This window comes from Phoxinus phoxinus (genome assembly GCF_949152265.1).
Source record: "Phoxinus phoxinus genome assembly, chromosome: 6".
NCBI lineage: Eukaryota > Metazoa > Chordata > Actinopteri > Cypriniformes > Leuciscidae > Phoxinus > Phoxinus phoxinus.
The window spans coordinates 15107836-15121917 of NC_136881.1; the positions used below are offsets into that span (position 1 = coordinate 15107836).

At 36.9% G+C, this 14082-nt stretch overlaps 1 protein-coding gene across 5 annotated transcripts in view; it reads left to right on the forward strand.

Annotated features, from left to right (window-relative positions):
• The first annotated feature begins 2530 nt into the window (after positions 1-2530).
• pax5 (paired box 5) overlaps positions 2531-14082 on the forward strand; it is a 57159-nt gene continuing 45607 nt past the window's right edge. For 2 of the 5 annotated variants that reach the window (XM_079617327.1, XM_079617329.1), the window contains exons 1-2: positions 6382-7720; positions 11687-11852. In XM_079617327.1, coding sequence (XP_079473453.1) covers positions 7678-7720; positions 11687-11852 — 209 coding nt within the window. In that variant the 5' untranslated portion in view covers positions 6382-7677. Of the gene's footprint in view, positions 2891-6381; positions 7721-11430; positions 11589-11686; positions 11853-14082 lie in introns of those variants that run through there. The other 3 variants (XM_079617326.1, XM_079617328.1, XM_079617330.1) reach the window with 3 other exon arrangements.

The window sequence follows — 14082 nt, forward strand, 5'->3', positions numbered from 1 at the left end:
CAGAGCAAATGAGTTGAATAAAAACAGAGGCGTCATTAACGTTGTTGATTTTCTCTGTGTATTTGTTTACTTTTTATTTTAATTGTCCTCCTTGACTCTCGCGTCTCGGTCAAAAGCGATTATTTCCGCTTCCAGCAGGGCAACAACCAAAATCCCCCTTACCAAAAACTCTCCGCGCTTTAATTAGCCTACTTTATTAATTAAACCAAGAAGGAGCCTGAAACACCACATTTTGTAATCCTATCACGTTAACACTGCATGCGGTGCAATGCTGCCAATCGAAATATTAACAGTCAAATTTCAGACAACAAAACTCTTTAGAATGTTGTTTTAATAAAAAAAAAAGTATTAGCCTACTTAATTAAAAAACAACATTTGCATAGGCCTATATATATTTACAAGCAAATGTGAACGTTTTAGTTACAGAGCAATTTAGCTAATAAATTATGCCTTGCAAATGTATCATGGTAGCATAGTTTCTAAAATAGATTGTTACAGTCATTGTAAATTATATGGGACAGCCTTCATACTGTCAAAATATACTATAAGACTTTTGAGAATCTTTCTAACGTTTCTTGCCTTTTTTTTCCAGGTATAGCTCTACCAGGGAACAATATGCTATTATTATTTTATGATTGTATTAATAATAATGATTAGGCTATTGTTATCGCAATATTAATAATAATAAAAATAATAATTATATATTATACATTAAAAGGCTTACATGCAAAATTATAGTTTATATAGGCCTATGTATACTATTTTATTTAGTTTTCCAGGACTATAGCAATAAGATTAAGCGGAAACGGTGTCATTCGACTAATAAATCCATTAGAATAAAAATCACAGAGCTATTTTATCGTCCTTGATGTCTTAAGAATTATGCCATCGTTTGACCATCGTGGACACAAAACTGAGGAAACTGAAGATTTTAAAGTCTATTGTTAAATCCATGGATGGATGAAAAAAGGAAATTCTGTGGTCTCATGCATGTGTTAAAGGAGGCGATATGAAGGGAGGAAGGGGAAGAAAGAGTGGACGTTGATGTAAGTTGATGTAGGACAAGCTTGGCCTTTGATCTTCGAGCGGAGAGTCGTGTGTAGCGATGCGGTTACATCGCCTCAGGTCACCGTGACAACAGACACCTGCACAGAAACAGCCAGAGCTTCACAACTCACAGAGGGCAGTGACTCAAACTCTGCATGGGCTTTATCCTCGAAATATCAGTCAGCTATTTATTTATTGCAAACGAATACGGGCTTTTCCCGTCATGCGCGAAAAATGTTGTAATTAAATAATTGACCTCTGGGCCAAAATTATCTGAGACAAGCCACGGGCCACTCTGAATTAAATTAATAAGGTCTAAAGCCTCATTCATTATTCTGCCTTTAGCCCTCTATCAATGGAACATGGCTTTATGGGGCGCGATTAAATGAGCTACATTTGTTGTTTTCTGAGAAGAGGTCAGAGAGTGCTGATCGGCGCGTCCATCGCATTGTTCCGCGCTCAATTGTGTCTGTGTCGCCCATGAACCTAGAGACCTCGAATCATCGCCTGGCGTCATCCAGCGCGTGCGTTCACGTGCATTGTCGGTGTTATACGGAAAAAAAGCAAAAACATTCTGCAGTCTTGTTATAGGTTGACCAAATTATGCTTTAAAAAGTCAAATCAATGCAACCAAAAGGCCTCACCGGCTGAACATTATTTTTGTTGTTTTGGCAGATACATTTGATTGGTAACACTTCTAGCCTGGTCCAGGCTATAGGCCTATAAAGCAGCATTACACCTGCATTATTAATGCTTTATATAGACCATTGGTGAAACATGCAAATAGTAAAAACTATTAAATGAAAAAAAGAAAGAAAAAAAGCATAGGCTATATTTTCATATTATATCTTAATGAATAGGTTGGATTTTATAAATAAATAATTTGATAAATCAACGTTTTATTAACTGAATATTGACATTTTTGGGGGCTTTCTTACCGTAACCTCGTTACGATTCGCGCACATAATTAGAGTGATTTATTATTATTATTAGCTATTATTGAACTAAATATAATGTTCTGTATTTCACTTATTTATAGTTCACCCAAAAAGGAAAATGATGTCATCATTTAGGCCTACCCTCAAGTTGTTCAAAACCTGTATGAAAAGGATTATTTTGAAGAATGTCGCTACAGTTGATGGACCCCATTGACTTCCAGTATGGAGGTAAAAACGATGATGCCCCACATCTGTTTGGTTACCGACATTCTTCAAAATATCTCCTTTGATTTTTCACATAACAAAGAAATGCATACAGATTTGGAACAACTTGAGGGTGAGTAAATGATGATAGAATGTTTTTGGGTGAACTATCCTTTTAAACGAGGGAGCGAAAGTTAAGTTTAAAAAGTAGGCCATACCAACAAATGATCAGATCAATGGGCCTACAACACTGTCTATCTGAAGAGGGGGAGCGTTTGTGTGTGTGAGTGAGTGAGTGAGTGAGAGAGAGAGGGGAAGAAAGAGAGAGAGAGAGGAAGAAAGAGAGAGAGAGAGAAAGAGGAAGAAAGAGGGCATGAGCGCGCGGCTCTTTCTTGACTTTGCCCCATAATCGTTTCACGCTTCCTTCAGAGTCTCTTTTCCACCTAAAACGTTTAGTCTCACTCCAGTGAACAATTGCAACGGCGCAACAGGGAGCGGAAGAGTCACATTATTTCAAACTACCATTCGTCAAAACCACTGTTACAAAAAAAAAAAAAAAAAGAGCACAGAGAACAGCAACAGAGGATATAGGAGAGGGAACTTTTTTTGTTCTCGCCCCCCCCGCTCATCCCTCTGTCCAACCTCTAGCCACGGCATGGACTTGGACCAAAAGGGTCCATCTCTGCGCATCGGACGGTCGGGTAGGGCCTTGTCTGTTTCTCCATTTCACTTGAACTATTGTTTGTTCAAAGTAGTCTACTAGGTCTCTGTTTTACAAAACTTTTTACAAATACAGCATTTTTGCACTTGCTAAATGGGCTATATGTCTTTTATAAAACTGTTTTTGGGATTGATCCTTATATTGAGATGAATGTTGGTGGTCCATCTTTTGACACTTTTAACATAAGAAACAAATCAAGAACAACACGTTGTAATGGGTCTAAATAAGCTTATTTTGGCCACACCTTTGCTGACTTTTTGGATTTTGACAGCAATGTGTTTTGAGCTTGAAGTGTGCTGGGTTTGGGCCTATTTTTCTGGCCTACAATCCAAAGAACATAATCAAAATTCAAAACCGTCAGGAAATTTAAAAACTATAGGCGAAAATGGTTGAGGAACCAGTGACGTTTCCTGTCACACAATGGGGTTCTTGAAAGATGTTTGTTTAAAAAAAAAAAAACGTTGATGCTTGTGAGTCCCTGCAGATGTTTTCATTATGACCCAGAAGCAAACATTAAGACTGTTCAGCCCTTGTATTCAATACGAAATATTTTTGTGTTTTCATAAACGTCCCTCGTTCACTCGTCACATTTAAAACTCCCAATGAAATGGCGCGTGCAGATGAGATTTCTGCGTTAAATCTGTTGGTGTTGTTGCTGCTCACTTGGCTCAACGTGAGATTGAGCTTCACAGCTTCACATATGTAACAGTAGTCAAAATGTATTGTTTAGGCCTACATGTAGAATGTGTTTGTACATTGGCTAATAGGCATAAAGGGACTTTTTATAACAACGGTAAACAACACGTTATTTAATAGTTCTGTCTTAAATAGACCAGTTTAAATGAGCTAGGTGGTTCATCTCACCTGCGTCAAAAACGGCTACGCCCAGATTTCCTTGAAGACTAAATCATATTATTATGAGACATCGAACATCGCAGTAGGCCTGTATTGTGTTCTCGTGTTTTTATTTGTCTTTTGATTTTTATGAGCATACAATTTTTATAGTAGGACTACTGTTCAATTTTTGTGTCAAAATATACCTATCTTTAAAACTTAAACTAAGCAGACTTGCAATGCTAGCCATGCATTGTCATAGGCTACACCTGATGTTCTGAGGGTTTCCTTTCCTCAATGATATAGCGCCCGGGAAATAACTTGATTTAACTCGAATAAAACTAAACCGTAAACTAAACTTAACCGAAAAGAATACTAATTTCTGTCAATTGTGTGTAAATCATTAACAGCGGAGTGGACTGGAAGCCTTGTTTTTGGCTTTGACTCTGATAGGCTTTGAACTATTCAGAATTATTATTCAAATTTGTGTACACCGACTTCTGAACACTTCTATATTTTGGTCTGTGTTTTTTTTTTACTGTCTATTATGTAGCCTATAGCCTATTTGTTTTTTGTTATTACCTAAGTGATCTCTTTAATAACCCGAATCCTAAATCATTTTGTCTTTTAAAAAAACACTAGCCTATCTTAATAATAGATTATGATAATGATTTAGAAATTTTTTTTTGGTTTGAATCATGATATAACTTTTATTTAAAAAAAATCCAAGACAGAGCCAAAAGCAAACTGCAGGCTACAAATGATTAGGTGTGTTTTAGATGTACTTGTTATGTTTAATTTGCGAAGACTATAGCAGAACATTTTGCCAACTGTTATAAGCACGCATTTCCTCAAGAAAGACAGAATATGAGAGCATTTAATCACGTGGGCCAGAGTTAAACACGTGGAAACTGAGAAACAAAAAGGAGCATAGCCTACAATAATTCAAATAATTTATGCGAAAAAATGGAATTTCTAAATCATCATAAAGTTATAAAATATGCCTACTTCATGTTTATTTGTGGGCTGCGTTTGTCTCTCAAAAACAAAACAAAACAGCGACACAAATAGCCTATTTAAACATCTAATGAGATTAAAAACGGGACAGCCTACAAAATATCTGCAAATATAGCGGTTATGGCTTTTTTAACATTGCAAAACGTCTAGTTGCTTTAATTTCACAAGTTTATAAGTGTGCGTGTGCATTTGCTGTGTGCGCGCGCTGTGTGTGTGTGTGTGTGTTTGCGCGCGAGCTCCATCGAGCTTCTTCATAAGAGACCAAAGGTTCGCCCCCTCGTGGCACTTATGGCGCACCACGGAGGAATCTCTCCTTCACAGAATGCAGCGAATATGTGTGCTGAGCACATGCATTTTGAGCATGTACCACAGGATTTCAGTGAATTAAAGATGACATTATTCTGACCACACAGGCAAATACATATAAGATATTTTTTATCTTTGATCTATAGAATAACAATGTGACTAGTCGCAGAATATGCACGGAAATCTGCCCAAAAGTGTTCTCAATCAAAACATTAAAATGGAGTTTTAGAAGAGTTACGGTTTGGGTGTTCCTTTTAAATAGAGGCAATGGTACATCTGAATGTAACCCACAAATTTATAAGCTCGTTTTATGGTTTGCCTTGTCGTTTATTTTTTGTCTTTTTTTGTATACAAATGAATGAAGGACATAAATAAATAAATATACACAACGGTAATTATATAAACAAATCAATAGGTGTTGAAAATACTCCCAAGTTAATTCATTATAGGCGTAGCTGAATCAGTTAAGTTCAAGTAGCCTATGTTTTGTTCCTTTTTCGTGTGATCTGAAATTAATCTAAAATGAACGAATGAATAGATTAGCCTAGGCTACTGTTTTTTTTTTTTGGTTTGTTTTTTAATAATTAAAAGTGTATTACACTGATTACCATGACGCTAGGCTAAATTATAATCAACATTATTTAAAAACACACCACAGTTTCTAAGTCAACTAAACTTAACATGACTTAATATCAAGCGCTTAATAATCTGTTGTTAGGGCTGGTAATGAAATATTGTTTAGTATAGAGCAAAAGTGTGGAACAGCGCTCGTGTCCGTGAAACATTTAGGAAGATTTGTGTTGTTGTTGTTGTAAGCAAATAAACCTCATAAAAAAAAACGAATAGATTTCATTATGAATGCAGAATTGTTAAACCTTTAAAGTAGTTTTTAAAAATAACAATATTCAAACTTTTGTCGAAGATATAGGCTACTAAACACTACAGCAGTCGTAACGTGCAAGTGGGACATAATTTATCATTTCTAATGTGCAAATACAACACTAAAAATATGTTGATTTATTTTTATGTATCATCTTTTATATGTAGGCCTACATGTAGCTCAGTAAAATGCTGCAATACGTCTGTTGTCATAAGCATTTTTTTTAAACAATGATTTAACAAAGCTTATTCATAATTGAAAACATATTCTGACGCAATACCTAACTATTAACTATTTATTAATTTAATGACTGAAAAAAGTGCAAACGGATATTTAAAAATTTCAATTTCATCACCTTCCTTAATTGAAATTAGACATGGGATCAGCGAAGCCAGAGAACCAACTTCGATGCAAGACTCCCTATTTGTCGGTGCACAATTGGGACAGCACGCCACTCTCATATTGGCTCAGTGTTAGCCAATCGGTGTCGTCTTTATCTGAGCGCGACTCGGGGCGATTGTGACGGCAGAGGTGCAGTGCTCGGATAGGTAGACTTCTCTTGATTGACAGTCTCGCTCGGGCTCGGTAGTAGATTCAGAGCGCTGTAGCTTTGGCGCTGTCCACAAGAGAGCAGGTTCTGAAACGCGCCGTGCGCTCGTGCAGTGTTTGCGCGGTAAGGACTGGAAGCTCGACCACTGCTTCTCACACTGGAAGAACACCGTTCGGCGGACATCAATTGCGACGAGAGAGAAAAACTACACTACCGTACCAGTCATCCGAGACTTTCCGTGGATTTTTACGCGCGTCAAAACTTGATAAAGCCTGTTTCTTCTTCACGACATTTCTTGGACATTTTTTTTCCCCCAAGTTCAAATGCTTCGCGCAATGGCTATTTATCATTTTCTGTTTAACTTTGGCAAACATTTTGATTCGGGGTTCACACCAAGTACTTTTTAATTTCATATGTCCACGGTCGTATGTCTATTGTTTGAGGATCTTCGTGCTGTCGGAGTAATCTGCATATTTTCTTTCTTTAAAAAAAGAGTGAGTCTGAGAGCGCGATTTGAGCCATTAGAAGACCAAGATGCAGGGAAATCGCGTTTATGTGAAGATCCGTTAAACATGAAGTAAATGTTTGGATTTCTCAGAAACCTCACCAGGATTTTACAGATCCCTGGAAGGGACGCGCTCTGACAGTGCACGCGAGCCTCGGTCACAGTTCACGGGTCACGGTCAGTGGAGCGAGGATGTCGAGATAGGGCTTGGAAACGAGACTTCTACATTTGTATCTAAAGCTTAAGAAGACTGTTCGGACTAATATTAAAATTGGTACATGCCAGGACTTTTCTTGATATGCCATTTTGATGAATCCCTACAGATGTCTGAGTTAGTTCACTCTGGATGTTGGGCCGCAGAAGCCTTTTTGCTTATTTTTGTAGACTAATTAATGACGGAAACGATAAATGATTATTTATGAAATTATCATTTTTTTATTCCCTCCTCGCAATTCACAAAAACTACTTTTACTCTTGACCCAATAGGCCTTAGGTCTTCAGGGTCAATTGTTTATTTTCCAACCAAAGTTTCTTTGGACTTCCAAACAGCTGAAACTGCGTTTAAAAGAGACATTTCCGAGCAGAACGGACTAACGCACAAACCTTTAAAATAAAAAGTACAGGACATTAAAGACTTTTTGCTTCTTTTTAACGGAAGGCCTGTCCTGCTAAACGATGGAAATCCACTGCAAACACGACCCGTTCGCAGCGATGCACAGTAAGTTCCCCGTAGTCTTTCACTAACTGCTTTCACATGTTTGAAGTTATCAGAATGTTTTTTTTAATTATGAAAGAAAGAGGATAACAAAATATAGGCTACATTCTTAAAAGGGTTCTTTATTGGCATTAGTTCCATGAAGAACCTTGAAATCTTTCCATTCCACAAAACGTTCTTGAAAAGGTTCTTTAGATTTTTCAAATGTTCTTCACACTAAGAAAAACATTTTATTTAAAGAACTGATGACCTGAAGGTTCTTTGGGGAACCAAAAATGGTTCCCACCTTTTGAAACCTTTATTTTTAAGAGTGTATACTCGGATTACATCTAATGAAATCAAAGCATAGCTGCAAACTTTAATAAGGCAACTGTCTTACATAAATGTGACGTTTTTTTGCAGTTTGGTCCGATTGTTTTGGCATTCTAAGAATCGGATTGCTTTGTTAGAGCTTTAGCCTGCTTGACAATCCCTGGGGGAAAGAGAGGGGGGAAGAGATCGCGGCCAAGGCCAGCAGCCAGCGGACACAAACTGAACTTGAACCGCAGCTGAGGATATGGCAAACAGGCTCCGAAACCTTTAAATACATTGCTTGAGGGTAGCTGTAAACAGCCCACTCGTGAGGTTAAAAACGAAAGCTGAAGTTGCTCACTGTGGCGGAGAGATGTGTGGTCACTCATTCGTGACATGGCGGACACCGGTGGTCCCCCAAGATACCAGCGTAAGGGCCCCTTTTCTCTTTCCCTCCTCTTTATTTTTATTCGTGTTGCAGCCAGCGTACAAGCCGCAAATAACAGCTTCATTTGAATAGTCTGCTACAGATTTTTACTTCATTATGAATTAACATTTTCAGTGTGCAAGACATAGGCTACTTTTTAATTTATTTATTTTAAATAATCATTAAATATGTATTAATTATGTAAAATCAGCGTATATCTTCAATTTGTAAGAAAATATTTTTTGAAATCCGAAAATTGCAATGTCTTTGTTACCAAAACCCAGCTGCCAATCACATATTATGCACCCTGAAAATGCAATTGTGATCTCATCATCTCTCTCTCCTCCTGTTCCTCGCTCGCTCGCTCATTCTTTCTTTCTTTCTCTCCCTCTCATCGATGAATAAACCCGCAAAACTCAAATATGCGCGCACCCACCCACTCTTACACGCACACGCACGTCTATGTGAAATGACATCTATTGGCACGGTGAATGAAACGGTGGATTAGATGTATACACATTTCAGAAGCTAGAACGAATCACGTTTCCTCTCTGCCACAATATCTCAACACAATCCGCGGGGTAAAACGATTACACCGAAAATGTCAAACGGTGCAAGCCTTAAGAATGGACTGTGCCACGAACCTGCGAGACTATTAGGAAAGAAACTCCACTGACGTTGCAGAGACAGGAAGAAGACTTTAGGATGTTTTAAACTCATAGGCTACTTATCTTTCTCATGAATATTAATAAGACTTTGCAGGTTTTAAATGATCATAAAAAGTGTGAACTCTCGTACAATAAGTTACCATATTTAACACTCCCACTGGGGCGGTAAATTATATGTTACAGTTGTTATTAGGCCACTAGTTGGTCGTATAAATTGGTTAAAGTTTTACCCTAAATTGACACGAGTGATGAATGCGTATAGTCATATACTAGTAGCCTATGAATTTTGCAAAATATTTCTAACAGTGTTTTATCTGTTTTTATTTAAACACGAATTAAATAGTTATTTTAAAAACGAATACATTTTCATTGTCTATCGAAAAATGACTAGTTCAGTCTTATTTAGGAGTGAAGCATTGACGTTTGCAAAGATTTATTTATTTATTTTTTGCTGGAATGTCTGAAGTGTCACATTGTTTCGTTTCTGTGCTATGAGTTTCCCTTGGTTGTTTGGTCTCGCTTATTTAAAAAAAAATTGTATTCTTTTCTTTTTATTATTTAATATTTTACGTAAATTATGCAAAAATTCCTTATTAGAAAATAAAATAAATAATAGGCTACTAATCAGACAGTGATGCATTAATTGATATGCTACGTGATTAATTTGAGTAAACTATGACAAAATATTAATAATCAACCTTTCACTAATAATATGATGTATTATGAACAAAAATGAAGAATAAATGAAGAATATCTCTTTAAAACTTTTTTAATCCAGGAAACCTAAACGTTTATATGCACTTTATACGTTTAAACGTATTTTTAAATATAGCCTAGCCTACAAGATAAATCAAACTCTTCTTTAATTTTTTAAAATGTAAATAGGCCTATCTGTGATTTTATTTACAAATGCTGCATGCATTCTTTCTCGTAAACAATGCATTTACCCTGCATGAATGAATGTAGTCCCTTACTTGTTTCTTTCTTTCTTTCGTTCTTTTTTTCTTTTCTTGAGTGTGTTTGTTAAAGCACGCCTGATGTCACGTCGCTTTGCTGGCGTTTGGTTTAATCGTAGCGGCCGATAGCGGATCGTAATGGAGCAGCGTCTCTAATCGGGTTTATTTTCTGGATGGGGGAGCATGAATGTCTTTCAGCCGCTCTCGCCATTTCTAAACGGAACCTGCCTCGAAATCAATCAAAGCTCCAGGAACACTTCGATTTATAAGCCAGCAGTATTTGCTGCAGAAACGGGAGAAAAGTCTGGGTCAGATCACATCTGAATAGCTTGTTTCGTTTAATCCTTACTGCAGCCTTATTTCTCTACGCTCTTATATTCAAACAAACATATCTCATACACACTTAAACACATGCTTGCTCAATGCATATATTAATAATATGTAGTCATAACTATAACCTAAGTAACTGTAAATCCAGCTGAAAAAGTTTCAACTTTTTCTAATATTAGAAATTCAACATAAACTGATCTAAAAACTTAAAACTTAAGGCCTTCCACATGAAGAATCATTTTATACTCGACTTTCAAATGTGTTTGTCTGATGTATTTCACTGTGTGTTTCTTTTGTAGAAGGACACAGACGTGATGCTGTTTATCACATTAAAATAGGGGATTAAGCAAAACATGTTTTTTTTTAAAAATAATTATACATTTGATCATAAAAAAGTTTGCACACCTAATTTTTAATGTACATCTTTAAAATCAATTGAGCTAGTTAACTACATGACTTTGTCACTTACGTTTTTAAATAATAAGCTGTAACTGAGCGACAGAAGAAGAAAGAGAAAAGGAAACTGCAAACTAGCATTGAAAGAAACGAAATAGAAAAGAGGTAAAATGAAACTGAAATCAGACTTCCTCAGAGGTCAAATCACTCAGTAAAGGAACTTCATTAAAAAGCAGCTCACTGCTTTGGGAGAATGAAAATGACACGTAGCTGGGTATTCATTTTCTTTTAGCTGAACTTATATATAGTTATGAGGACACAAGGCCAGTTAGGTCTTTTTGATATCGCCTGCCCGGATGTATTTAAGATCCATTACCCTGTAGCTCGGATTAACAGATCCCCCAGTCCCTTTGTGTGTGTAAATGTGTGTTCCCCTTCTGAAGCAATCAGTATGTTAATATAACAGATTGACTGGATTACCACAAAGACTTCTGCACTGAAATGATGATAAGATACTGAATTCTAATGAATATATATATATATACAGTACAATAATGAAAGAAAATTGGTATCCAAAAGTCTAAGCCCATCATGGAGGTCCAGCCCACCACCCACTGTGCAAAAAAAAAAAAAGAAAAGACTCCACTACAATTATAGACAATATACAAAAACAAACTTGAGTGAGGAGGTCATGTGCAATTCTCTAGGTGACCACCAGGGGCAGATATGATAAAGAGGAGAGGAAGAGACTGCATAATGAATCGTAACCTTCAGGTCAAAGACACGCGCGCGCACACACCAGGGTGGGACAGCAACACCTCTTGCCTGCTATGTGACAGCTTCTGTATTTAAGGAAGATATGATTTGCTCAGTGTCCTTTTATTGCTGTGTGTGTCCGCAGGGCATGGAGGGGTGAATCAGCTGGGTGGGGTGTTTGTAAACGGGCGGCCCTTGCCTGACGTGGTGAGGCAGAGGATAGTGGAGTTGGCCCATCAGGGCGTACGTCCGTGTGACATCTCCCGCCAGCTCCGGGTCAGCCACGGCTGCGTCAGCAAGATACTGGGCAGGTGAGTTCTGCTTATCATAAGAAAATGTCAAACAAAAGCATATATACATAAAACTCATATCACTAGAAAATTCGTACCAAGAATGCATGGTACTAACGAGATTCTTTTATAGTACTTTGCATGTAACATTTTATAAAAGAAAAATGTATATAGCCATCATTCAGTATCATTGCACCACAGTATGTGTGGGATTTCTGTTGGCCATATATTCACGCTGTTTCTATATCACATTTAAACATTGACAAATACACTACCATTAAAAAGTTTGGGGTCAGTTCAGCAAGGACACATTAAATTTATCAATTGTGACAGTAAGGACATAAACGCTGTTCTTTTGAACTGTATTCCTCAAATAATCTTAAAATAATCACCCTGTTAAGAAAAATATTAAGCAGCACAACTGTTTTCAACATTGATAATAATAAGAAATGTTTCTTCGCATCAAAAAAGATATATTAAAATGGAAAATAATCTATTATTACACTGTTTTACTGTATTTTTGATGATCAGCCTTGATGAGCATAAGAGACTTAAACAAACCGTATGTAGCACTTTATGAAACTCACTTCTCAAACTGTAAACATATTAGCGTTTGAGCTGTACAATATTATATAATAGAGTGGATGAGTCTTGCAACTATAAGCGAACATGTGACTGGACATGCTATAGAGCTCTCATGTGTCAGCATAGGGATGAAAAGACAGTTTCTTGAGATATTATGTGATTATTTCATATAACAATGTATTGGTGAATAATATGGATTAGTTCCCACAGACAGAGTTTGGCAAAGAGGATTCTGAATGGAGAATCTCCATTGCCTGTGCTATTTTATCCAGAAATGGGCTCAATCATTGCCTGGGAAACCAGCTTAATGTCCTCTATTGCGTTCAAACAGTGGAGCCAGTGTCTGTTTGTAGTCTCGCCTTTAAATGCTTTCCAACCCTCCTTCCATTCTTTCATTAGGTCAACTTATATGTAATCCATAATAAATATCAATTTCTAAAATATCCATACACTGATGAATGCTGGCCGTACGGCTGATATTCCCTCTGCCGTAGGTTCAACTTGAGGCTGACTCAGCGCTTCCTTTCAAAGGAGACACGTTGAAATTCAGTAATTCTGAAATCTCGCACCGAAGCCAAAGTCAAAGCGCCGTCTTTTCTTTCTGTCTTTCTGGGACAAAAAAGAAAAGATTCATCACATTTTACATTTGCATCAAAATGACACTGGGCACCATACGTCTCCCGAGGAGGGAGGGATGGCTGGAAGGACAGAGAAAGGGAGAGAGAGAGGAGGAAAGAGAGAAGGAGAGGGAGGAAGGGGTTAAGGGGGAGGACAGAATTTGAATGGATAAAGGTGTGGATTAGTGCTAGAGCCTTTAGCTATATCAAAAAAATGTGTTTCGCATTGTTCTCCTTTGCCTCAACCCTCTTCCCCCAGCCCCGGTCCAACTCACTCAACCGTTACAGCAGCGCTCTCTGTGTGTGTGTGCGTGTGTGTGTGTGCGCGTGTGTGGTAATATCTTCCCTCCCTCTTACTGCTCAGGCAGAAAACACACTAATATGTGGGCTGCAAGTGAGGTTTGAGTAAATAAGGCGTATGACTAACTCGGCTCTCTTGTAATGAGGGAATTTTCTGCCTGCTCATTTTGGTGAACTTTTCATGGCTGTGCTGTATGCTTTATGTTTGTGTGTAGGGCATTAACTAAATCTAGCCATGCAAGATGAAGCAGAGCACCTAAAACCCCCTTATTGGTAAAAATTACTGTTATGCATAGCTGGGCTGGATGCTTCATAAATCAGAAAGAGCAATATATGAGACACCAATGTTCAATAATTGTATTAATGTTAATAATCTAAGATCACATTCATTTATTAATATTAATCATCAGATTTTCAGTACATTTTCAAATGGCTAGTAAATGCATTTAATATAATTATAAATAAATAAATAAATAATATCATATCACTAATATCATAATATACACTACAGATCAAAAGTTTGAGGTAATAAATTAATAAATTAATACTTTGAGCAAGAATTGAACAAAAGAGAGTTTAATTATTTACAATGTTACAAAAGATTTTTATTTCAAATAAATACTGTTGTTTTGAACTTTCTATTCATCAATGAATCAGAGCACAACTGTTTTCAGCATTTATAAAAATAAATGTTAACCTAATAAGCATATTAGAATATAATAATAATAATGCATTAATATGAATAATTT